Raw genomic sequence first — 26,681 nt, forward strand, 5'->3', positions numbered from 1 at the left:
GCATAGGTATTAACTGTTCTTCAAATGATTGTAGAATTTGAGAAGCCAAGTGGCTCTGGACTTTTGTTTCCTGGGAGTTTTTTTGATTACTGATGTAATTTTCTCACTGGTTATTAGTCTGTTCAAATTTTCTGTTCTTCCTGTGTCAGTTTTGGTAGGTTACATGTTTCTAGGAATTTACCTATTTCTTCTAGGCTGTCCAATGTTGGCATGTAGTTTTTCATATTGTTCTATGAATGTTTATATTTCTGTGGTGTTTGTTATTTCTCCTCTCTCGTTTTTGATTTTATTTATTTGGTTTTTTTCTTTTTTTTTTTTTTTTTTTTTTCCTGGTAAGTGTGGCTAGAGGCTTACCAGTTTTATCATTTTTTTTCCCCCAAAGAACAAGCTCTTGGTTTCATTGATCTGTTCTATTGTTTTTTTGGTTTCTATATCATTTATTTCTGCTCTAATCTTTATTATTTCCTTCCTTTGCTGGTTTTAGGTTTTTTTGTTCTTTTTAGCTCCTTTAGGTGTAAGATTATTTACTTGAGATTTATCTTGCTTCTTGAGGTAGGCCTGTAGGCTCTTATTGCTATAAACTTCCCTCTTAAAACTGTGTCCCACAGGTGTGAACCATTATATTTTTATATTTATTTGTTTCCATGTGCTTTTTTATTTCCTTCTTTGATTTCCTGGTTGACCCATTCATTGTTCAGTAGCATGTTAGTTAACCTCCATGTATTTGTGGTTTTCTGAGATTTTTTTCTTTGTGGTTGACGTATAGTTTCATAATGTTGTTTTCATAAAAGATACACGGTATGACTTTAATTTGTTGAGGCTTGTTTTGTGGCCTAATATTTGGAGATCTGTTTTGGAGAAAGTTCCATGTGTGCTTGAGAAGGATGTGTATTCTGCTATTTTTGGATGGAATGTTAATATATCTGCTAAATCTTTCTGGTCCAATGTATCATTCCAAGTCATTGTCCTTGTTGATTTTCCGTTTAGATGATCTGTACATTGATGTCAGTGGGGTGTTAAAGTCCCCTACTGTTGTATTATTATTGATTCATTCCTTTATGTTTGTTATTAAATGTTTTATGTATTGGAGTGCTCCCATGTTGGATGTGTAAATATTTACAATTATTATAGTCTATTGGATTGTTCCCTTAATTGTTACATAGTGTCTTTCTTGGTCTCTTGTTAACAGTCTTTGATTTAAAGCCAATATAAGTATTGCTACTCTGGCTTTCTTTTGACATCCATTTACATGATAAATGTTTCTCCATCCCCTCACTTTCAATCTGCAGGTGTGTTTAGGTCTAAAATGTGTCTCTTGTACACATCATATAGATGGGTCTTGGGTTTTTTTGTCCATTCTGTTACCCTCTGTCTGTTTATTGGAGTCTTTAGTCCATTTACATTCATTTACATTTACATTGGAGTTTTTAGTCCATTTACATTCAAAGTTATTATTGATATGCATTTGTTGCCGTTTTATTACTTGTTCTGTGGTTGTTTCTGAAGATTTTCTGATTTTTTCTTTTCTCTCTCATGGTTTGCTGATTTCTTTAATGATATGTTTGGATTTCTTCTCTTTATTCTTTGCATATTTATTAGTGGTTTTTGATTTGTGGTTACCATTAGGTTTGTATATAACATCTTCGGCATAGAGCAGCCTGTATACAAGTTGATGGTTGTTTAAGTTTGAACCCATTCTTTACTCTTCGTCTCCCCATGTTTTAGATATGTGGTGTCATATTTTATATCCTTTCATTTTGTGAATTCCTTTACTGATTTTTTTTTTTACAGGAATATTCATTTTTACTATTTTTGTGTTTCCTACCTTCATGCTGTCATTTTGGTCTTCCTTTATTTACACTCAAAGAGACCCCTTTAATATTTTCTGCAGGGCTGGTTTAGTGGTCATGAACTCCTTTAATTTTTGTTTGTCTGACAAACTCACTCTTTCCTTCTATTCTGATAGCCTTGCAGGAAAGAGTATTCTTGGCTGCAGATATTTCCCATTCAGCAGTTTGCATATAACATGGCACTCCTTTCTGGATTGGAAAGTTTCTGCTGAAAAATTCTCTGGTAGCCTTATGGTATTTCCTTTGTATATAACTGTCTATCTTTATCTTGTCACTTTTAATATTTTTTCCTTTACCACTGTATTTTCCCATTTTAATTACATATGTCTTGGTGTGCATCTACTTTTGTTGCTTTTGTTGGGGTTTCTTTGTGCCTCCTAGATCTGGATATCTGTTTCCTTCCCCAAATTAAGGAAGTTTTCAGCTATTATTTCTCCAAATAAATTCTTTACTCCCTTTTCTCTGTGCTCCTGGGACTCCTGTAATATGAATGTTATTACATTTGATGGAGACATTGAAATTCTCTACATCTGTTCTCATTTTCCATAATTCTTTTTTCTTTCTTTTGTTCAGCTTGATTATTTTCCATTACTCTGTCTTCTGGGTCATTAATTAGTTCCTCTTCTTCCAGCCTGCAGTTTATTCCATCAAGCATGTTTCTCATTTCATTTATTGAGTCCTTTTTCTGTGCTGTGTTACTTCTTATCTCTGTGTTAATGGTCTCATTGATGTGCTCCACTCTTTTCTCAAGTCCGGTAAGTATACTTGTAATCATTGCTTTAAATTTTCTTTTATCTGTTTCACTTAGGTTTTTTGCCATGTCCTTGTCCTGTTATCTCATTTGGGAGAAATTCTTCTGTCTTCCCATTTTGTATAAGTCTCAGTGTCTATGTGTGAGGGAAGTCAGCTACTTCTCCTATTTTTGAGGGCAATGGCTTTATGAAGAAGAGGTCCTGTGGTGCCCTGTAGTATAGTGTCCCTTCTTCCCCAGGACCTGGCACTTCCAGCAATGCTAAGTGTACTCTGCTGTTGTGTGGTCCTGATAGTTTTATGCTTCAGGGCAGTCATCTACAGATGCCTATTGTGGGCAGTGTTTGGTCCCTGCCCTGAATGTAGTGCATTTTAACTAAATGTGTTCTGGTCTGCTTTGTGAAATAACCTGTCACCACCATCACCTAAACTGCAGCTTTGCAAAACTTACCAGATAGGAGCCATAGTATTGGCACGGGTTTGGGCCAGTCTTGTAGGAGAGGGGGCCTGCCATGCTGTGACCTAGGCAAGAGTGACTAGGAAGGTTGTTTTCCCCAGATTGTGAGGGGGTGGGTGGGGCTTGGTGTAAGCAAATTAGGTAATGAGTGTGGGCCCAAGACTGTTTTTTGCTGGTAGCTCTGTTTTCTGACAGGCAGGTGAGGTAATTGGTACCTGCCAGTTCCTTTTTACCTGGAGGTCTCTCTCTCTCTCTGAATGCCCTCACTCTGGAACATTCTCAGAGAGGAGTAGCTAACCTCCCTACAGTGTGCCCCGGGCACTATCCAGATTGGTTTTTGCAAGCTGTGTCCATAGGCTGTTTGCCCAGCCTTCTCTCCAAGAGCAGTCCCAGTGTCCCAGTCCCAGCTTTCCCTGAGCCAAGCATGCTGACCTTTAGAACTCCAGGCTTTAAGCCCCACTGGTTGCAAGAACTCAAGAAATTCAGGCCCTCTCACTTTCCAAGCCAATTGCTGTGGGGATTCATTTCCTGTATACTTCCCTATGTGTTAGCCTGTCTCTTGCCCTTCTCCAGATGGTAACTTCCTCCCTACTCCATTGGCTACGATACATTTTTCTCCCAAGTTGATTCTCCATACTTCCTACCTCCTTTGATGTAGCCTCCTCTCTACCTTTATTTGTGGAGGGTTTTTTTTTTTTTTTTTTTTTTTTGCCAGTTTTCAGGTTGATTTCTGGGGTATTTAGGATGATTTGATTGTTAGAGATATGAAGTTTGTATTACCTGGGGACGAACTCTTACGATAGACTCATACTTAATCTAAAGGCCAAGAAGTGCCACCTCATTTTCTAATGGTTCTCTATAAAGAATGTCACTTCTTACTAGGCTTTATTTCATAGTATGTCACTTAATATTTTGAGATTATCCCTTTTTTAGAGGACTTAGTTTAACTATGATCTGACATAGAGTTCCATTTGTTTTTAAAACAGTACAGATATACCAGAATGGCTAGTATGTTTGATACCATATTGTGAAACTTAATAATTTAAAATGATATTTACTTCTTCCTATTTCACAAAGATGTTGTAGTGACAAATAGAATATTGCAAATACAAATAGTATTTTGTTTTTCAAAATGGCTTACCAGTTGTTCCATTGGTTTTTTTTGTTTTTTGAATAATTCTTTTGTCCTCACTAAATTTTGATACCAACTTTAGTAATTTAATTTTGTATACACAGCCTATTTTGGGCGACCATTTATTTTGTAATAGTCCTTTCTATTTTAATATTAGAAGGAGTAGTCCTTCATCATTGCTCTTCCTTTTAAAAGCTTTTTTGCTTTTCTTAGTTGTGTTCATTTTTAAATTTAAAAAAATGAATGCAATATTAATGTGAAGAGATGTATATTATATTGCAGTGTAATTGTGATATCACAAGTCAAAAGAATAGAGAATAGAAAGTATGTGGCATAGGAATCTGTAGTTATACAAATCCGAAACTTTATAATTAAAACAGTTTAAGATGGTATAACACTTTGTGAGTGTATTTTTAGTAGTAATTATATTAGTAGTAGTAATTTTCTTATTACAAGCTCTACGTTTCTTTAATAGGGTCTTGTTCTGTGTACGGTAGTGTCCTCTCACCCATAGGGCATACATTTCAAGACTCCAGTGAATGGCTGAAACCACGGAGATAGTAACACACCCTATATGTACTGTTATTTTTTATGCATATATACCTTTGGGAACGTGTAATGTATAAATAAGGCACAGTAAGAGATAAAAAATAAATAGTAATAAAATAGAATAGTTATAACAAATACAGTGAGTTATTTCAGTGAGGTGTCTCTCTCAAAGTATCGTTTTGTCCTTTATTTACCCTTGTGATGATGTAAGATGATAAAATGCCTACATGATGAGATTAGGTTAGGTGAATGATGTAGGCATTTTTATGTAACATTAGGCTACTATTGACCTTTTGACCATAACGTCAAAAGGAGGATTCATCTGCTTCCACACTAATGAAAATTGAAACTGTGGATGAGGGATGGGTACTATACCTAGCAACTAACAGAGGGGCCATCTCTTTTTCAGGTTATCCTCTTGGTAGTTTTTACTTTTCCAGTTGTTATTTCATGGTAACATACAGAGTAGTTAGCAGTATTTCATAGAAGTCGATATATTGATTGGGGTTGATTTTTGTAGTCATTTGATACAAGTGACTTAATGTGACTTAACAGACAAATATGTCTTTGTAAACTTGAGGGTTGTTTTTATTTCATGGTAACATACAGAGTAGTTACCAGTATTTCATAGAAATTGATATATTGATTGGGGTTGATTTTTGTAATCATTTGATACATGTGACTTATGTGACTTAACAGACAAATATGTCTTTGTAAACTTGACGGTTGTTTATAAACATTTATTAGTTTGGGGAGATGATTGAGAGAGTGTGACATCAGTCTTGTCTCTGGCATCTTGAGTCGGACATTAGATGTTCTACTTAAACCTTTCTTTTATCTGAATAATGTGCAAATTTATTTGTTTCAAATGATATTTTTATTATGTTCTGTTTCTATTATTCATAGTTTAAAAAAATACAAGCTTATGATTTTTATCTAAATATTCCATAAACTTTTTTTAATACCACTTAGTTAATAAACCATGCTTTGAAAGAACTAATGGAAATAGAAGAAGTGAGTGAGAATGTATTACAAGTTCACCTAAATGGTAAGTATGTCATAATTTTGCCATTGGAAATGATATAAGCCATGTGAGCTTTTTATAATACAAAACCTAATTTACCTAAAATGTTTAAAGGTGGATGACAATTATATTTTAAAAACATGGTTCATGTTTAACAACTTCCACTTTAAAGTACCATATGCATTATTTTTAGAAAGTAAAATAATAATAATAATAATAATAATATATAAAGGAGGCACATAAGGACTCTTGTTTTTTGTCTTTCTTTTCTTAAAATAAAAGAATCCCGAGGTAGATAGTTCTTTAAGTCTACCACATCTTCATTGCTGTGCTTCAAAAAGGAAGTAATGTAAACAAACAGGCTTTTGACTTTTTTCTTTTTAGTTAAATTTAAAAAGCGTTAGAAAACTTACTTGACTGGAAAATAACCTGTGCTCTATCAAATAAATATTTCATTTTAATTAAATATTTTTAAATGGACTTTATTTCAGGACTGCTGCAGATCAATGATAAAATTGCCCTAAAGGAAATCACAAGACAGTTAAATCTGGAAAATGTAGTTGGAGATAAAGTTTTTGTAAGTATCGTTTCTATTCCTTTATTAAATAGGCTTTAATGTTTGCATGGCATAGATATTTTTATATTTTTGAAAGACTAGGGCAGGTTCAGAGATTCTAAATTGAAATCTGAAATATTCTTGTCATAAAAAAGTATAATGTTCTAGGATGCATTTATTCATATCTTTATATTTAGATTTTTTTAAGTAGATCACACTATAAAATAGTCAAGAAATCCGTGTTTCTGTAGATATTATCTGAGTTTGTTTCTTTACGTGTTAAGAGAAATATCTTGATTCTCTGTCCTTGGAGGTAGATTAATACATTTTTTAAAGTACTACACTCTAGCAGTCTGTTTTTAGTCTTTTGAGACTTGGGTAGCTAGGTGTAATGGAAAATGTGCTGAATTTGAAGCTATGAAATGTGGATTTGAGCCTTGTCTTGAAACTATTGACTACATGGCCATCATGGCTAGTATCTCTGAAGTTGAGATTTCTCATCTGTGTTAAATGTGCATTATCTTTTCATACTTCACAGATTTATTCTAAAGACAAAAGGGCGCATTGAACATAATTTATATTTGAAAAATGCTGGGTTTGTGATGTACTATACAAATTTCAGTTATCTCTTACAAATGTCAGTTATCTCTTACTATTAAAATGTTTTCAGAAACTTATTTATACCTCATTATTGTAGCAGCTTGGAATCTCAGGATTGGTGAACATCAGTTACTTAAATGAAACTGATCAGCAGTGTTCTGGAACTTTTATTAAAATGTTTACCCTATCACTTTATTTATAGGGTTCAAGAGAAACATTAATTTATAGCTACCTTAACTTTCATAATGAAATGACTACCTCTCCTACTGCTTACTCAATTAAAGTGGGTTGTATACATCCCAGGTTCATTTTCTGCTCACTGGTGATCATACAGTACTATCACTCTAAAATGTATACTCTTTTCTGCAATGGCATAGCCATAGTTGTAAGCTTCTTTCGTAATTACTTATAAAAAGTTGAGCCAATCATGTGTTATCCTTCTACACTGTCTACAGGTTCATAATGCCCCTTCTATAAGTCTAATGTTCTGTCTCCTGTTAAGACTGTACTGTTGAATACAGTGGCCTACCTGATCAAGGAGATTTACTATTAGGTAGGCTCAGTTTGGCCTTCGGTTTGCAATCGATGTAGACTGGTGTTTCTAACTTTCCTAAATGGACCTATTCATATTGGATTCATAGGAATTGATTAAAAAGTCACCGTTGTTTAACATCCTGGGTCATTACTTTTGTTATAGCATCACATAAAGACATTATTTAACTTCTACATTATATAGATCAGTCACCTGAGGCAAACAATATATTTAGCTTACCTAAGGTCATAAAATGACAAAGGCTGGACATTAAGAACCTAAGTCACTTAACTGAACCCAGAGTCTTTCTGTTTTGATATACTTAGAGCAAATTTCTATATTCCTGTAAATGTATATGGATATCTATATACAATACATGTATATGTATTCATATAAGGATATTCTTATATGTGCATATGTATTTATATAATGATAAACTTAATGTCAGGTATAGCTGTGTTTAAAAAGAAGGAGGGTGACATTTGGGTGGCTCCTTTGGTCGGGCGTCCAACTCTTGATTTTGGCTCAGGTCATGATCTCCCAATTTGTGGGATTAAGCCCCAAATCAGCCTCAGCACTGACAGCACAGAGTCTGCTTGGGATTCACACACACTCTCTCTCTCTTAAAAATAAATAAATAAACTTCAGAAAAAAGACTAACAACGTTTGAATAACTTTGGCTACTGACTTACCCACAGCCTGTGAGCCTTTATTTATATTATGGTAAATACCTCTTGCCCTACCTGTCTTGGAAATAATGTTGATTTGACAACATGCAATTATAGTAAAATATGTGCAAGTTCTTAAAAACCTATTATGCTATTTTGTATCAGTTCTCTCAAAATTGGGAAACAAGTGGATTTCTTTTCTCTGCTATGTCTTTGCAAATTTAAAGTTGGTTTTTTATTTAAATCAAAAAATCTGAATAATGTAAAAATTAATGACTTAAATGAAAAAATATTTTAAAGGGCCTTTATCCACAAGCTGGAACATCAGGGTAATGCATGTGCTACTCTCTTAATTTCCATGTAGAATATATTTAAGTTTTATCCAAAAATGTTTTGGCTGTGTTCCAAGTAAACAGCCAAATTTGATATGATATATACACATTCTATGATATGCTCTTGAATAGGTAAAAACAATTATAGTATGGAATATTTGAGGCAAATTTCTTCTCCCATTTCCTTTTGGATCTGATTTAAATTCATGGGCATTTTTTAATGTTCAAATTAATCTGAGACTGGCAAGAGCTTAATGTATTTGAAGTACAATGGAGTTTTAGTTCTCTGACTGTATTTAGAATATAGCAAGTCTTAAAAACAACCTTTAAAGTTAACATTTTTACAGATTTTATCTGGAAAATGCAAAATTGTAAACATGATAGAGTAATGCCGTTTTCAACACTATGCCATCCCTGCTTCAACATTTTAAGTTTTTATTGATGCACATAGAAATATCCAGCTCAGAATCTGACTGCTGACTAATTTGAATCTAGAAAAAAATAGATACATAATGCCTGTATAATGTCCAAATATCATAGTCCTCTTTTATTCTTTATTTCATTAAACTTTTAGTCATGGTGTCTATTTTTGTTGTTCAGGGAAGCTTTGCTGAAAACCTTTCATTTCTTCTGGAAGCTTTGAAAAAAGGTAAATATTAGCATATTTAACACCATCTGAAGATATCACCTACAGTATATCACTGATACAGATGGACGTAATTTTGTATAAGATTAAAATAATTTTCCATATTGTATAACCTGTATCTTTTCACTTACTTAACGGTGTGTTGTGAACATCTTTCTGTGTCGGTAATTAGTGAGCTACACCATCATTTTTATGGTTCTCATATATTCTGTTTTATAAATTAATTATGCTCCAAATATATTAAATTGGGTTCTTAATCACCAGTTCTGGACATTCTAACTTTGTACAATTAGGAAGAAATGCTTAAATTGTCATTTGGATTTTTCCTGGGGTAAATTTTAGTGAGTAGAATTCTTGATCAAACTGTACCACATTTAAAAGTATAAATATAACCAAACTACCTTGGAAGTTCTATTTTGTAAACATATTTGAGAGTACCTTTTCCTTCACAACTTTTATTCAAAGTTATTATTTTTCATGTTTGCCTAAGAGAAAAAAATACATCTCTTAGCTTAATATGCATAATGTTGGTGTTAATGATGCTCACCACTTCATACTTTTATTGGCCACTGATATTTTTTGGTTTGTGTATTTCCTGTTGGTTCTTTTGCCTTATTTTGGTGATGTTTATCTCATACTCATTCATGAAAATTCTTGCACTTATTTTTCTCTTAAATTTGGTTTGGACTTTTCTGCTGAAGTTTTAAATTTTTTACGTAGTCGAAATTTTTGTCTTCAGATTTTGAAGACATCTAGTTAATGTTTTCATCTAATACATATAATCTGGTGAGAACTTATTTTGATAAGGTGTAAAGTTGAGATGTGACCTTGTATAAACCACTTTTCCCCATTGATTTGTAATGGCATATTTTATCAAATACTAAATTTCTATATTATATAGGTTTGTTTATAAGACTTTTTAAGTAGTCCTCGGGCTTTTCATGCCATTTAGGTTTCTGTATATGTTTTATTATCTGTTAAATGTCCTCTTATCAGATTTTCTTTTCACTTGTGTATGTAAATATAAAGCTGTAAACTTTAAGGTAATAGTGATTCGTCTGTTAAAGTAGTTTCCCTCATTGTAATGAGAAAAATGAATTCACAGAGTCATGTTGAACTTTCCCTATTGTTGAAATATTAAAATTGTCAGGGCAGGGCTCAAAAAGGAGTTAAAAGTGGCTTTGGTTGAATTTCATAATTTAACAATTTATTTGTAAAAATTTTAAGCACCTGGGAAAATGCACTTTGTATTTCTGCTAACTAAACAAGTCTCTTTTGAAGCAAAAGTTTTGTTCATAAGTTAGTTGCTCCCTTTATTATTAATCCCAAAGTGTTTTGGACTATGTAGGTGTTAAGAGATCCTTGTCAATTTTTTGATGGTAAAAGATTATGTTTCCATAATTTAAAAAATAATGGCATAATCACTTAAATAATTCTTGAGTTTTTTATTAGTAAACTAGAATCTGGTAATTAGACTGTGAACTACTTGAGGGCAGTAAGGGCTATCTTGTCATGTGAATAATTTTTTGTTGAATAAATGTACATGCACTGTTAAGTATCCTACCCAAAGTAGGTTTTTCAGTATGTATTTGTTGAATTGAGTTTCAACAACTAAAATGTAGTGAATAATTTGGAAACTTAAGAAAGGTTGATATAATTGCTTATTAATATAAAACTCTTATTTTATCTTAGGTGACAGGTCTAGTAGTTGCCCAGTGATCTTCATATTAGATGAATTTGATCTTTTTGCTCATCATAAAAACCAGACACTCCTTTATAATCTTTTTGACATTTCTCAGTCTGCACAGACTCCACTAGCAGTTATTGGTCTTACATGTAGATTGGTAAGTTATTCTTTCTATTAAAAAATTGATTATAATATTTAGATAATTAAAGCTTAATTACTGATGTAGTCACTTATGTAGGTGATTATATTAAGCATTTCTTTCAAATGTGTTTTATCAGTGCCTTGTGCATTTATCCTACTTTTCAGCTCAGATTGAAGGAAACAATTATTCACACATACTCATAAACTAATACCTCCCTCTCTCCAGTGGAATCACTGAATGAAAATGCGAAGTCAGATTATGCTAGTATAATTTCTACATTAGCAAGTAAACAGACAATGAAATGATCTTACCATCATGTTATAAAAATTGCTAATTACTTTTATATTTAAGATTCATTCTGTATTTTGATAATGCTTGGAATTGAGTAAAAATGATACTATCCCCTCCTTGTAAGTACACATCTTGAGAAATGGAAGGGATTACTTCTGTCAAGATGTCAGAGTAGATAGTGGCTTCTTTGCTTTTTGGGGGGATTTTAGAATGATTGTAACCATAGTCTCATTGTTGCTATCACATTACTTTGTGAAGACTACATGTTGAACCCTATGTACCTTCAGATGGCTACACAGGCCTTTTTTTATCTTCTTTTACATTATAAACTTTATTACTGAATTCAGATAAAACTGGTACTTACGGGTCATCTCTCTTCTCATGCTCTGGCTGCCGTGAGTCTGTTGTTTTCATCCTTCTTTTCCCTCCTGCATTCTTGGTAGCCTTGTATCAGGCTCATTTACTTCTTTTTCTTTCCTGCAGCTGTTTTTTTTTTTTTTTTTTTTTTTTTTAGAACAGTGAAATGCTTTAAGTCATCTTTCAACAGTCCTCCTGCCAGTGCTGTTTTTCTGTGTAGTGTCTTCCTCTGTTTTCTTTTCCCGGTGCTCTAGAGCCTATGATATATGCCTTCATAATAAGCCTCCCTCATAGAACATCTGCCAGGTCTTTATTGCTCCTTGCCAAAAGCAGCAGTTATACCACAGGAGTTAAGGAAGCATCTTCTTGCTAAAAAAAAAAAAACAACAAAAACAAAAAAACCAAAAAACTCTTTGGGTAGAAGAAGCAGTGGCAAATGTTATTGACCCAATGAAGGACCAAATAAAGAATCATCTGCTCCCTAGCAGTGTTATCTTAGGCCTTTAAAAATTCTACGTGTATAATTCTCCAACTATGCAGTTCAATTCTAAGTATATCCATATGTCCATGTTTATAGGAAAAAAGTCAAAAGATGGGTGGATTAGTGAGTTTGCCAGCAAACAACCTCTTCCCTGTGGAAGTATTTCTTTTTTGGTACTATCCCCTTTATTCCCACATTGCCAGCTTCTGTCATTACTCTCCACCACTAAAATACCTTTTACTTCTACCTCTTTCTTTTCATTCCCAAGTTCAAGCTCTTAATTATTGGTTGTATAGAGTGTTGTTTCCACTACCTTTCAGGCACCTACCTATATGGATGATCTAGAACTACTCCTTAATAGAAAATAAATTTATAATACTGCTGTTTCTGAACATAACTTTCGTCTCTTTTAATTATGCTGGCACTTAACCTATTAACATTCCAGGTTTTTTATTCACCTTCTCCCTTCTAAACCCAAGTTATTAAGTCTTTCCTGTCTTCCTTTCCAGACTAACCATGATCCCATGTTGATCACTTGAATTCTTTCAAGCTCTATATTATTGGTTTCTCAATCTAGTAATTAGGAAAATCATCTGGGTAGATTTAAAAATCCATATTTTAGGGCCTCACCAGAGCATTTTTAAGCTTTTTTTACTATAGAAACTTGACAGTAAACTTGATTTTAACTTTTTAAGGACAAATAGCACAAATGCAAGTAGTTTCTAAAATATCACTATAAAGACAAAAGACAGAATAACTTATCAGTGTCATGCCATGTTCCTGCAAGTTTCCTCTCCTATAGTTTGTTCTTGTAGTTCAGCTTGCTTCAGCTTGAATTTATAGGTAGTTTTGTGAACTCAACTTTTCTCCATTACATGTACTATTTCTTGAGTCTTTGTTACATAAAATAATGAAGATATTTAAATTTTCAGGAATGTAATAATCTTACTACATTTTACCATTTCTTTAATCTGAATTCTTTATAGAATATGCAATTCCTTATTGAAATTCTTGGTGATGGGGCACCTGGGTGGCTCATTCAGCTAAGCGTCCAGCTCTTGATTTCGGCTCAGGTCATACACTCTCTAATGGTTCATGAGATCGAGTCCCGTGTTGGGCTCTGTGCTGTGCCTTTCCCCCAGTCACACTCACTCTCAAAATAAGTAAATAAACACTTAAATTATTGGTGTTACTGTGGTGTAGAACTATTCAGTAATAGTTACAATTCTTTTGCAATTATTGTTGGTCTTAGAATGTTAAAGATTAACTGATAGTAGCATAGTAGGTAAAAGGCATAACACCAGGCCTACCAATGCTTAGAAGGGAATTAATAAAATTAGCTTGTGTAATAATTAAAGAAATCAAGGGAATGATTTGAGGTTTTGGAGGCTTACACAAGTTTTAAAGTTCAATTATGTATTATAGGATAAACATTGTTAATTACAGGTGATTGTTCGAATATCTATACTTCTAATATTGGTATGTTGTTTTTTAAAAAACATGCATCTTATATGGATTGTTGTTGTTGTTTTTAAGGATATTTTGGAACTCTTAGAAAAAAGAGTGAAGTCACGATTTTCTCACCGGCAGATACATTTAATGAATTCATTTGGTTTTCCACAATATCTTAAAATATTTAAAGAACAATTATCTCTACCTGCAGAATTTCCAGACAAGCTCTTCACTGAGAAGTGGAATGAGAGCATTCAGGTAACTTGGAACAGAGGCAATAATGTTAAAGTAATTTTTGTGCTTTGGTATACCATTCAAAGCAATAAAAACCTACAAATTAAAAAAAAATTGTAAATTAGCACAAAGCTTCTAATGTTACTGTAGCATAGAACTGCATTAATACAAATCATACACTTGTGTGCGTGCATGTGTGTGTGTGTTTTAAAGGAGATTGAAATGTCATATCCTAAATTTTTTCTCTCAAAAGAACTTTAGTGAGATTTTTGTTTTATTTATATCTACTTATATTTTAGATTATTTTGTTAATATTTAGGTTACTAAAAAAATTTTATTTTCTTTATTTACAAGTTTAGCAATAGTTTAGCTTAATGGTTCATCACTAACTATCCAGTGTGGATTGTTTTCTTTTCTAATTCTCAGACAGTTTTAACTTTTATCTCATTTGGGTCTCTTAAGTCAAGTAAGGCTTGGCATGGTTGTATTGTCTGTGTGGGTGAATATCATCATGCAGTCCCTAGAACCCTGAGAGTCTTAGCTACCAAGGCACGTTCACATGTTGATTTAAAAGTTTACTAATAAACCTTGTGGACTCTATAAATTTACCTACACTTAAATTGAATAGCCTAACTTATATAGACCATTGTCATATCAACTCAGCATACTAGCATCAGTTTATCTTACACTGACAAGAGTTTTCAGGGGTACCTGGATGGCACAGTTGGTTAAGCATCTGACTCTTGATTTCAGCTCAGGTCATGATCTCATGGTTCATGAGATACTTTGGATTTTACTTTGGCTTTAGATTCTCTCTCTCTCTCTCTCTCTCTCTCTCTCTCTCTCTCTGCCCTTCCCCCACTCACACTCTTTCTTTCTCTGTCTAAAAATAAACATTAAGTAATTTTCAGTTGGCAGGATGAAGGGAGAGAGTATGCCAGGAGTGTGTTTAATAACAAAATTGAAAAACTATTGCTGAATAAATCCCACATGGTAGAATCTTTCAAAACTATGGGTCTTGTGAAGGTGGAAGATAATGGAGAGTCCTTGGTTTTCAAAGAATTTGGAGGGGAGCCTGGTAGGCTCAGTTGGCTAAGCGTCCAACTCTTGGTTTTGGTTCAGGTCATGATCTCACAGTTTGTGAGTTCAAAACCATCATCAGGCTCCATGGTGACAGTGCAGAGCCTGCTTGGGAGTCTCTCTCTGCCCCTCCCCTACTCCTCTGTCCCTCCCTTTCTCTCTCTCAAAAGTATATAAACTTAAAAAAAAAAAAAATAAATTAAATAAATAAATAAATAAATAAATGAAAGAATTTGGAAAAACTGATCTATAATATTAAATACTGATGCAAATAATTAGATTTTTAGACAATTAAATTTGCACAGTGTGTATTCACCGGCTCTAAAAAATATTGTTTATGTCAAAGCAGTAATTTTTTTTTTTTTTTTTTGCAGTTTCAAGTTTTTATTTAAATTCTAGTTCATTAACATACAGTGTAATATTAGTTTCAGGTGTAGAATCCACTGATTCGTCACTTGCATACAACACCCAGTGCTCATCACTAGTGTCCATCTTAATACCCATCACCCATTTAACCTTCCCACTCCCCTCCCCTCCAGCAATCCACAATTTGTTCTCTATAGTTAAGAGTCTGTTTCATGGTTTGCCTCTCTGGAATGAAACTGGACCACTTTCTTATACCATTCACAAAAATAAAATCAAAATGGATCAAAGACCAAATGTGAGAAAGGAAACCATCAAAATCCTAGAGGTGACCACAGGCAGTAAACTCTTTGACATCAGCCGTAGCAACTTCTTACTAGATATGTCTCCTGAGGCAAGGGAAACAAAAGCAAAAAATGAACTACTAGGATTTTATCAAGATAAAAAGCTTTGGCATGGTGGAAGATACATTGGACAAAACTAAAAGGCAACCTATGGAATGGAAGAAGATTTTTGCAAATGACATCTGATACAGGGTTAGTGTCCAAAATACATAAAATACTTACAACACTCATAAAACAAAGACATCTTCTTTTCCAAAGAAGACATACAGATGGCTAGCCGACACATGAAAAGATGCTCAGCATCACTCATCATCAGGAAAATACAAATCAAAACTACAGTGAGCTATCACCTCATACCTGTCAGAATGGCTAAAATTAACACAAGAAACAACAGATATTGGTGAGGATTCAGAGAAAGGGGAACCCACTGCTGGTAGGAACGCAAACTGGTGGAGCCACTCTGGGAAACAGTTTGGAGGTTCCTCAAAAAGTTAAAACTACCTTATGATCCAGCAATTGCACTACTAGGTATTTACCCAAAGGATACAAAAATACTGAGTCAGAGGACACCAGCATGGCTTAGTCATCTGACTCTTGATCTTAGCTGAAGTGTTGATGTCGGGGTCATGAGTTCAAGCCCTGCATTGGGCTCCACGCTGGGCATGGAGCCGACCTTAAAAACAAAAACAAAAGCAAAAACAAAACCTGATTCAAGAAGCAATAGTGATTTTAATCTTGAATATCAATACCAAATTAAATGTGAGAACTTTGCATTTATTTTGCTCTTAAACAATTTTTTAATTTTTCCCAGCTTTGTTGAGCTATAATTGATAAAATAAAAATTATATATATTTTAGGTTTACAGCTTGGTGTTTTGATATACAAATACATATGGAAATGCCACAATCAAGCTATACAATGCATCTATCACTCCATTAGTTACCATTTTCTTTCTATTCTTTTTCCTTTCTCCTTTTTCCATTTTTATTTTGTGGGAGGAGGTGAGAACACTTAGAATCTATCTTCGAAAAAAATTTCAGGTGTACAATATTGTTTACCATAGTCACATTTTTATGTGATATTTTTATTCATCTTGCATAACTAAAACTTGATTCTTGTTTTGATTATAAAATATAGTCTACTCATATAAGTACTATTAATTTTGTCATTTTTAATTTTTTTAAAGTTCCTCAAACGGGAACACGCTACTGGCTCATTTGGAAGAGCATGTGACTCTTGATCTTGGGGTCATGAGTCTACACCCCACATTGGGTGTAGAAATTACTAAAAGTTCACTGAGTAAAATTTAATCAGTTCATAGGAATAAATATACGGTGAAAGGTGCATGGCTCATGGCTCAGTTGATTGAGTGTCTGACTCTTGATTTTGGCCCAAGATACCAGGGTCATGGGATTCAAGCCCCATGTTGAGGTCCACACAGAACTTGGAGCTTGCTTAAGATTCTCTCCTTCTCTCTCTCTTAAAAAAAAAAAAAAAAAAAAAAAAAAAAAAAAAAGTTTTCCTTATATCCATGCCTATCTCCCTCCCTTTAGTACGGAGTAATTATTTGGTTTATAGCATTTCAAACATATACATACTGAAGTTGTTACTACATAAAGAGTTCAAACTTTGCATGTTACTTTTGCTTTCCCTTTCCCATTTTGTTCTGATGGATACTTCATATTATTCTTAGTATAACTGTACAGAATTGTATGCAAAAATGGTTGACTTTATTCTTAAAATTCACGTATTGTGCTATGATATAATTAGGTGTGGGTTTTCCCTTGTACCCTTCTCCCCAAGTTAATCTCACCTGGGACTCAGATACTTGTCAGCTCAGGAAAGTTTTTTTGATACTGTATCTTACTATAAGATTCTGTTCTTTAGGAACCCTTTATATTTGGTACTTCCACATTGTCCCTTTCCTTAAATAGGTCTGTAGCAGATCAGAGCTCTGGATCTTTGGCCTCTGAATCCACTTTCAGTGCCTCACAGACTTTCACCCTGTACAGTTACAAGACATTCAAATGCAGTCTTTCATAGTATTTAAATGTCTTTGCCAGGTCTTCTGTTATTTCTGTCTCTACTTCCTGTCTTTTCCCAAGATGAATTACATAGCCCAGGTTGTACTGTGCTGTCATTTATCTTTCTGTCCTTCCCAGCTATATTGCATTCTGTGCATCTGGGTGGGTATATAAAGGAAGATGATAAGGGTTACTGATGAAGCATAATTCTGGATGATTTAGAAAATGGTAGCCGTGTGGTAGGAGGATGGCTAACGCTTGTGTTTTTGGTCATTTTTTGCTGATTCTATATCACTGAATTTAGGGGCAGATGGTAGAAATGAATGTGAGAAGATAGAAGACTGTCTGGTCTTTTGTTGGTTTCCTTTTTACAATTCTACAGTTTTTTAATAAGGTAGAACTAGTACAACTGGAGTTAGTTCTAGAGTTTTCTTCCTTTTATCCTAATCCTCATTTGCCACTTACTTTTGGTGCGCTAATAGAGGAACTTCATTTGAAAAATAAGTCAGCACCATGGCCAGAGGCCCTGTCCTGTAAGAGGGGAGGGCTGCATTGAGGGAGCTATCCTGTCTCTCAGTACTGACTATCCAGCAAGTTTTTCTGATTCCCATGTTAAAACCAAAGCAATGGTATAGATAACAGGTTGCCTGTGGAATTTCATTCAAGAAACATATTCAGGATAAGGTTGAACCTGGATATTATGCCTAACTTGAATGTTTGTTGTAGTCCTACCCCAAATGAATCAAATAAGTAGAATGAACACCATCTCAGCATGGCAGTATAAGAGAAATTCCTGTAAAAGAGCATTTAAAAGGACCATAACTAATTCTCCTCAAAGGAAATTCCCCCAGAGTACTATAGCTAAGTTCAAGGACCTTAGCCACTGTCATAATCTTTCCTGTTTAGTTAACAGAAGGTGAGAAGATTTAGCAGGAACTGACCAGGAGAAAACTGAAACTTGGAGGTACAGGACTACTCATCTTCTGTCAGTATGCCACAATCTTCCTACATTGCTCATGCTGTTCCCTGTAGATGGAATGCTTTCTTTTTAGCGTATTGACTCATACATACAGTTTAAGCATTCTTTGTAATACTTTACCTTGTTTTCCCAAATATAGTAATTCTTACTCTCTGTTGTATTTTGTGCTGAATTTTGGTCATCCCACTGGTATGACTATAGATTCCCTTTTTAGACCAGAAAGTTTGGGATATTAAGGATTGTTTTACTTTTGTGTATATTTAATCAACATGGATAAGAAGAAAATTAATAGACTGGAAATTTCATTTTGACCTATTTTGATCTTTGTATTCTACAAATAAAACCAACACATATTTAATAATAAATAAATGTCAGAATTAATGAGCTACAGCAACAAGTGAGGCACAACATTATAGTTAGGTTTTAAACTGCCTTTTTACTACTTACCTGTTTTACTGTTTTTTTTTCCCCTCTAGTGTCTCACAGAAGATAGAAGTGTGCGAGAAGTACTACAAAAGCATTTCAATGTCAGCAAAAACCTGCGGTCATTACACATGTTATTGGTTTGTATTCATTTTATTTTTACCACTCATTTTCTTTCACTAGGTAATTACATTTTGATGGGAACTGATTAAGCCTACAGATAAATTTTGGGAGAATTAGCATGATTACTACACTGAATCTTCCAATCCAGACTATGATACATTTCTCCTTTTACTTAGTTTTTCTTTAATTTATTTCATCATCATTTTATAATTTTTACCACACATATTTTGTACATGCTTAAAATGTATACCTAGGTACTTCATTTTCTTTGAAAATTATATCATACAAATATCATATGTAAATGATACCTTGTTTTTAATTATGTTTTTAACATACTCATTGTTAGTATATAGAAATGTAAGTCTAATGGTATAATAAATGTGACTATTAAATTTATGGCTGCGAGTAGTGTAAATATGTATAGATACTTTGAAAAACAATTTGGTAAATTAGATATCCAGAGAAACTCAGATGCACAAGACGGCATGTACAAGATTGCTTATAGCCACCTTGTTTATAATTGCAAAAAAAGGGAAATAACAGATATCTATCAATGAGGATATATGATGGGAAAATGAATAAACTGGAATTGATACCTCAACATGGGTAAATTTTCGGAATAGATGTTCAATGAAGAGAGTTGCATAAGTACAATATGGTATTTATATAAAACTTAAAAATTACACTGTGTTGTCTAGGAATGTATACATATGTAGTAGAAGTATAACAGCATGCATGGTTTTTTGTACGAGAAAGAGTAGGAGTCCAACCAGGGAAGAAATAGAGTCTGTAAGATTATATTTTATAAGGTGAGGAAGTGGTCATAAATATCTGTTACATCATTCCTTTGCCTTTTTGTATGTCACAGATATTTTATAATAAAAGGGAAAAGTTACAGTTAAGACTATGAGTAAGAGAAGGAGTTACTATGTACCAGGTTCTCTCCCAATAGAGAAATGAAGGACAAGGATTTCCAAACTCTTCTGTTCAACTAAGGACCCTGGGCCCTAGTTAACATGGGGGAGAATTTCTAGTATAAATATTTCCCAAATATTACAGGGTACATAGTTACACTAAGAAATTCTTCATTGTTTACCTGTAATTCAAATGTAAGCAGTTGTCAAAACATTTTCATCTGCTAACTCTGCTTACCGACTAAATTTAAATGTTATGAAAATTACACTTAAAGGAATCTTCAAATTGTTGGAAAGCCAAGTAGCTACATGACAAGTTGTCTCTGGGTGTCATTTTGGCTTTTAATTTTTTTTTTTTTTTTTTTTTTTTTTTTTATGTACAATTGAACATAAAGTGGGTAACTTTTATGTACAATTGAACATAAAGTGGGTAACTTCTGTCACATAACACTAACCTGAACTAGCTAATTTGGTAGCCAAAAAGTTTATACAAGTCACAGGTCTGCCTTTGTGATTTGGTCTAGGGCTTTGAATAATACTTTGTTTTTTAATTGACATATAGTTGACATACAGTATTATGCTAGTTTCAGCCACACAGCATAGTGATTCGACATTTTAATGCATTATAGAATGCTCACCATAAGTATAGTCACCATGTTACCTGATTTCCTGTTTCAAACCATTATACCTGGAAAACATGCTTAATATGATTACAGTCTAATTAAATTTATTGAGACTTGTTTTCTGGCCTAACATGTAACCTGTCCTAGAGAATGTTCCACGTAGACTTGAGAAGAATGTGTTTGGCGCTGTTTTTGGATGGAATGAGCTGTATATATCTGCTAAATCTACCTGGTCTAGTGTGTTAAGGCCCATGTTTCCTTACTGATTTTGTCTGGATAATCTATCCACTGATGTAAGTGGAGTATTAAATTATAATTAATGTAATTATAAAAAGTATTCTGACAGCTTAGAGCCTGGAGCCTGCTTCTGATTCTGTGTCTCCCTCTCTCTCTGCTCCTCCCCCGTTCATGCTCTGTCTCTCTCTCCTTCAAAAATAAATACATTAAAAAAAAATTTTTTTTTAAGTATTATGGTCAGTTTCTCCCTTTTTGTGTTAATATTTGCTTTATATATTTAGGTGCTTCTGTGTTGGATGCATATATATTTACAATTGTTCTATTCTCTTACTGGATTGATCCCTTTATCATTACATAATGTCCTTTGTGTCTTATCACAGTCTGTTTTGTTTTGTTTTGTTTTTTTTTGATGTCTATTTTGTCTGATAGAACCTTTGCCACCCTGCCTTTTTTTTTTTCTTCCCCCATTTGCGTATCTTTTTCCATCCCTTCACTTTTCAGTCTGCATATATCCTTAGGTCTGAAGTGAGTCTTGTGTAGGCAGCATATAGATGGATCTTGTTTATTTATTTATTTTTTTTAATCATTCAGCAACCTTATTTATGTCTTTAATTGGAGCACTTAGTCCATTGACATTAAAAGTGGTTATTGATAGGTATATACTTATTGCTCTTTTGTTAATTGTTTTCTGGTTGCTTTTGTAGTTCTCTATTCTTCTCTTGTTGTCTTCCCTTGTGATTTGAGGACTTCTTTAGTATAGTGTTTGGATTCGTTTCTCTATTTTTTGTGTATCTGTTTTAAGTTGTTGGGTTTGTGGTTGCCATGAGGTGTATTTATATATGTATATATGTACATATATACATATATATATACACACACACATACACATATATATACATATATAAATATAACACTGTATGTTAATCTATTTTAAGTTGGTAGTTGTTTAAATTCAAAAGCATTTTAAAAGCACTGCATGTTAACTCTCCTCCAACTCCTACAGTTTATGTGTTTGGTCTCATATTTTACATCCTTTAATATAAGCCTTAACTAATCATAGATATAGTTGATTGTATTACTTTTGTCTTTTAACCTTCCTTCAAGCTTTATAAGTGATTGCTCTCCTCCCTTTACTATATGTTCACTTTTACCAGTGAATTTTTTTTCCCAAAATTTTTAAAAAATTCCTCTTGAGCTCTTTTCTTTTTTGCTTTAAGCAGTGCCTTTAACATTTCTTGTGAGGCTGGTTCAGTGGTGATGAACTCCTTTCACTTTATCTTGGAAATTTTCTCTCTCCCTCAATTCAAAATAATAATTTTGTTAGGTAGAATATTCTTTGTTGTAGGTTTATTCCTTTCAGCACTCTGAATATTATGTGTCTTATTGTAGACCTCCTTGGGTTCATCTTCTTTGGGGCTTTCTGTACTTCTTCGACCTGGATGTCTGTTTCCTTCTCCAGGTTAGGGAAGTTTTCAGCTATGATTTCTTCAAATAAGTTTTCTGCCCACTACTCTCTTTCTTCTCCTTTTGGGACCTCTGTAATGTGAATATTAGTATGCTTGGTGTCCTAGTGGTCCCTTAATGTATCCTCATTTTTAAGATTCCTTTTCCTCTTTGCTGTACAGCTTGGGTCCTTTCCATTACCTTGTTTTCTGATTACTGATCCATTCTTCTGCATCTTTTAATTTGTTGATTCCCTCTGGCTTATTTTTCATTTCAGTTATTGTGTTCTTCAGCTCTGATTGGTTCTTTTTTATTGTTCTTATATCTTTGTCGAAGTTTTTGCTGAGTTTGTCCACTCGTCTCCCAAGTTAGGTGATCATCTTTGTGACCATTATTCTGAGGTCTTTATCAGGCTGATTGCTTAATTATACTGTTCTGCTCTTTTTCTGAGGTTCTGTCTTTTTTCATTTGGAACATATTCTTCTGTCTCCTCATTTTGTCTGAATTTGTGTTTGTTTATAGTAGGTAGGTCAGCGACATGTCCTGGTCTTAAAGGTAGTGTGGTCTCATGTAGAAGGCATCCTTGGAGCCCAGAAACACAATCCTTTCTGGTCACTAGAACTGGAGCTTTCAGGGCTGTTTCTTGTGGGCTGCTTGCACTCCCCTGTTGGTACTGGGCGCACTTGTCAGGGCTGGCTCCTGGCCCAAATAGCTGCAGCGCCTCACCACAACTACTGCGGGCATACCAGTGTGTGCAGGTGGAGCTGGCCCTTGTGGCTGAGAGAGCAGAATGTAGCTGCTGAGGGTAGGTGGGTGGGGCAGCCCCTGTGTGGCTGGTTGTGAGATCCCACCATAACTCTTCTGTGCTTGCTGGTGGGTGGGGCTGGCTCCCTCTTTCCTTGAGTAGGACTCATTTGGAAGGGATACCTACTAGGTGGGTGATTTGGGTGGGGTTGTTCCACAGGGGAATGCCCTTGGCGTGGATAGTGGTGCTAACAAGGTAGATGGATAGTGCCACGGCTGGCTCCTGTAAGTATCTAATGAGCTTAGCTGAAGGAAGACAAGAAAAATAGTTCTGCCAACATTTCCATTCCCAAAGAAAGCTCCTACAGAATCCTGCCCCTCCAGCACATACCTTAAATTGGTTAATGTACCTTCTTGTATGGCCCAGACGATTTTCAGACTGCTCCCTCTGAACAATTGAAATTGCGTATGGGGTCTGTAAGAATGGAGTCTCCATGTCCTGTAGCCCTCTGGCTCTCCCAGAATTGAGCCCCACTGATTTTCAAAGCCAGACATTATGGAAGCTTGTCTTCCTGGTGCAGATACCCAAGGCAGAAGTTGCCCACTGTGGGGCTTGAACCCCTCACTCCTGAGGAAGGACCTCCACACCAGTGACATCCCTCCTGCTTGTGGGGCACTGCACTAGGTATTTGGTTCCTACCCCAACCACATCTCTGCCTTTATTACCCTTTGCAGTGTGGCTTTTTAAAATATCTTCAGCTGCTAGTTTTCAGGGCATTCACAGAGTTGCTTTATATGTAGTTGCAGCTTTGGTGTGTCCATGGGAGGAGGTGAGCTCAGGTATTTCCCTACTCCATTTTCCCATGAAATCAAAATAACCTTTGAATAGTAATCTTACCTATTTTGGCTCTCTTCCTTGCCTTACTCCTTTTTAAATGCTTCTCTTTTGAGGAATGGTAAATAAGATATGCAAATGGGAAGAGGTATAGAGAGCAACAAGAACTTTTTTTTATGCTCTTACAGACTTACATGGCATTGGTACTGAAATACTGTATTTTAATAGAGCTAAGCATGAGAATACCTTTCCCAAGCAATTAATACTAACTCTGAGAATAGACTCCAGATTAAGAAATTTTGTTCAGTAATATCTCCAGATATTTTTTTCCGATCCACATTTTCCTAGATGTAAATGTTTTTCTGATCCACATTTTCCTAGATGCTTGCTTTAAATCGTGTAACAACATCACACCCGTTTATGACTGCAGCAGATATGATGGAGGCCCACCAGTTCTGTAGCATGGACTCTAAAGCAAATATCGTACATGGTGAGAAACTTGCTATAATGGAATTCTTTCAAAATTATGCTTGACATTGGGTATGATACAGACTACTTATATATCCATACAGCCTTTAACTCAGCCCTGCAAAAGGTATTATCACTCCCATTTAAAGTGAAGGAAACTTGATGCGCCTCCCTTGCTACATTGAAAGTCCAGCTAACACTGTATTGCAGGATTCACATTGCATCGAGTACTAGTAAAGAGAGTTGGCTCTTAGCCAGTTTGGATTCACTATCCCTTTTAAGAATCTAATGAATTTTCTTCTGTCTAGAAAAAAAAAGAAACTTTTAGATATAATTTCCAAGAGTTTAGGACTTCTCTCAATATTCAAGGAAGCTGTGTGATTTAAAACATAATAATTGCCATTTCAGTTTATGTTTACTATGGGCTATATGATAAGTGCTTGATGATATTGTCTCTCATCTCTATAAGTTTAAGAAGATCCATAGTTTGCTTATATGAAAGCTAAGCCCAGGAAGGGTGAGTAGCTTGCTTAGGATTGTATAAGTCATTGTGACTGAAACACATTTGAACCTTGGAGAGGTCTTGATCTCCTGCCACCCCTCAAAATAATGTCTTTCATTTTATCATTCTGTTGAGAGGACAGTTATTTCAATCTTCTGGATCAGTGAGAAAACTACAACTCATAATTTGTTTCCCTTTTACTATAGGTCTGTCAGTCTTGGAAATATGTCTTATAATAGCAATGAAACATTTAAATGACATCTATGAAGAGGAGCCCTTTAATTTTCAAATGGTCTATAATGGTGAGATGAGATGTTGGTAGTTTTTTTCTGACTCTACTTCACTGCTTATTTGAAGGTGTTAATGTTGTTGTTGCTTTCTGTACAGAGTTTCAGAAGTTTGTTCAAAGGAAGGCCCATTCTGTTTATAATTTTGAGAAACCTGTTGTCATGAAGGTAAGATTTAAGAAGTCCATAGTTATTTTTCTGCTGTCAGGTATATTTTTGTATCATTTGATTGTATATATCATAGTTACTCTCTTATTAATTTGGAAACATTAGGTATTTGCCATATGATCTTTTTTTTGTGTGTGTAACAGACCAAAATTATCTCAAAATGAAATGTTTGAATTCTGAAGAAAGCAGCCAATGGTTTCCCAGTTTGTGGGAATATACTGCCCTCTACTGTCTGTTTCTAGCACTGCATCTTGCAAAGAACTATATATTGCAGTTCATCAAATGCATGAATAAAACTCTGTCCCTTTACAATCCACGGGTTGGATTTGTAATCTTAGCAGTAGAAAGACAAAAATGCAGATATTAGCCATTAAGAAACTAAGGGAAAAAATTTCATGGGAGAGTGAGGACATACGAAGTGTTATTAGGAGTTGGAGTAAGTTTTAAAACTTGAGGAACTTTATTAGAGCATTCCATTGTCCACCAGAAATACGTGACTCACAGTGTAATTTTGGATTTTCTAGTAGCAACAAAAATGTTAAAAAGGTGAAATTAATTTTAATTATAAATTTTATTTAACCTAATATATGAAAATATTTTAACCTATTATCAGTGTAGAAGATTATTAATAAACTATTTTTATGTTTTCTTATGTATTACATTTTAAAAATTTCATGTGTGTTTACACTTAAAACACATCTTAATTCACTAAATATTCATTGGAAATACTTGCTCTTTAGATTGCTTAAAATTTGTAGCTGAAGTAGATTTATATTCTGAAATTGTTCCAAACTTAAAATTTTCTAATCAACTTGACTATCAAATTTTAAATTAAACTTAATTACATGATTTAATTAAAAAAAATTTGAAACCAGGTTCCACAAATAGCAGTAGCCCTGTGTGGTTACCTTACTGGACAACGCAGCTCTAAAGGACTTTCTGCGAAAAAGCATTTTTTTTCTTTTTTTTAAATATACATATATGTGTGTGTGTGTGTGCATCTACATATATGTATATATTTTTTTAACATTTATTTTTGAGAGAGATCATGGGTGAGAGAGGAGGAATAGAGAGAGAGAGAGAGAGACAGAGACAGAGACAGAGAATCCAAAGCATGCTCCAGGCTCTGAGCTGTCAGCACAGAGCCCTACACGGGGCTTGAACCCACAAACTGTGAGATCATGACCTGAGCCCAAGTCGGACGCTTAACTGACTAAACCACCCGGGCACCCCTTGTTTGTTTGTTTTTTAAAAGCAGTGGACCCGTAAGTCTTTTATCATTCTTAGTGGTCAGAATTTTATTTCTTCTACCAACTAAAAAATGTGATTACAGAGCATTGCCGTTTCTTCAAAACAACAGAAAAAGTGTGTTTAGCCTACCAGA

At 34.3% G+C, this 26,681-nt stretch overlaps 1 protein-coding gene across 11 annotated transcripts in view; it reads left to right on the plus strand.

The window, feature by feature from the left end:
- Positions 1 to 26,681, plus strand: part of ORC4 (origin recognition complex subunit 4) — an 81,621-nt gene that overhangs the window by 53,633 nt on the left and 1,307 nt on the right. For 10 of the 11 annotated variants that reach the window (XM_060626419.2, XM_060626420.2, XM_060626414.2 and 7 more), the window contains 9 exons: positions 5,711 to 5,786; positions 6,254 to 6,339; positions 9,051 to 9,099; positions 10,789 to 10,940; positions 13,591 to 13,764; positions 19,007 to 19,093; positions 24,254 to 24,362; positions 25,049 to 25,144; positions 25,230 to 25,297. In XM_060626419.2, the coding sequence (XP_060482402.1) occupies positions 5,711 to 5,786; positions 6,254 to 6,339; positions 9,051 to 9,099; positions 10,789 to 10,940; positions 13,591 to 13,764; positions 19,007 to 19,093; positions 24,254 to 24,362; positions 25,049 to 25,144; positions 25,230 to 25,297 (897 nt within the window). The remainder of the gene's footprint in view (positions 1 to 5,710; positions 5,787 to 6,253; positions 6,340 to 9,050; positions 9,100 to 10,788; positions 10,941 to 13,590; positions 13,765 to 19,006; positions 19,094 to 24,253; positions 24,363 to 25,048; positions 25,145 to 25,229; positions 25,298 to 26,681) is intronic. The other variant, XM_081796373.1, reaches the window with a different exon arrangement.

Source organism: Panthera onca, chromosome C1, assembly GCF_046562875.1.
Source record: "Panthera onca isolate mPanOnc1 chromosome C1, mPanOnc1 haplotype 2, whole genome shotgun sequence".
NCBI lineage: Eukaryota > Metazoa > Chordata > Mammalia > Carnivora > Felidae > Panthera > Panthera onca.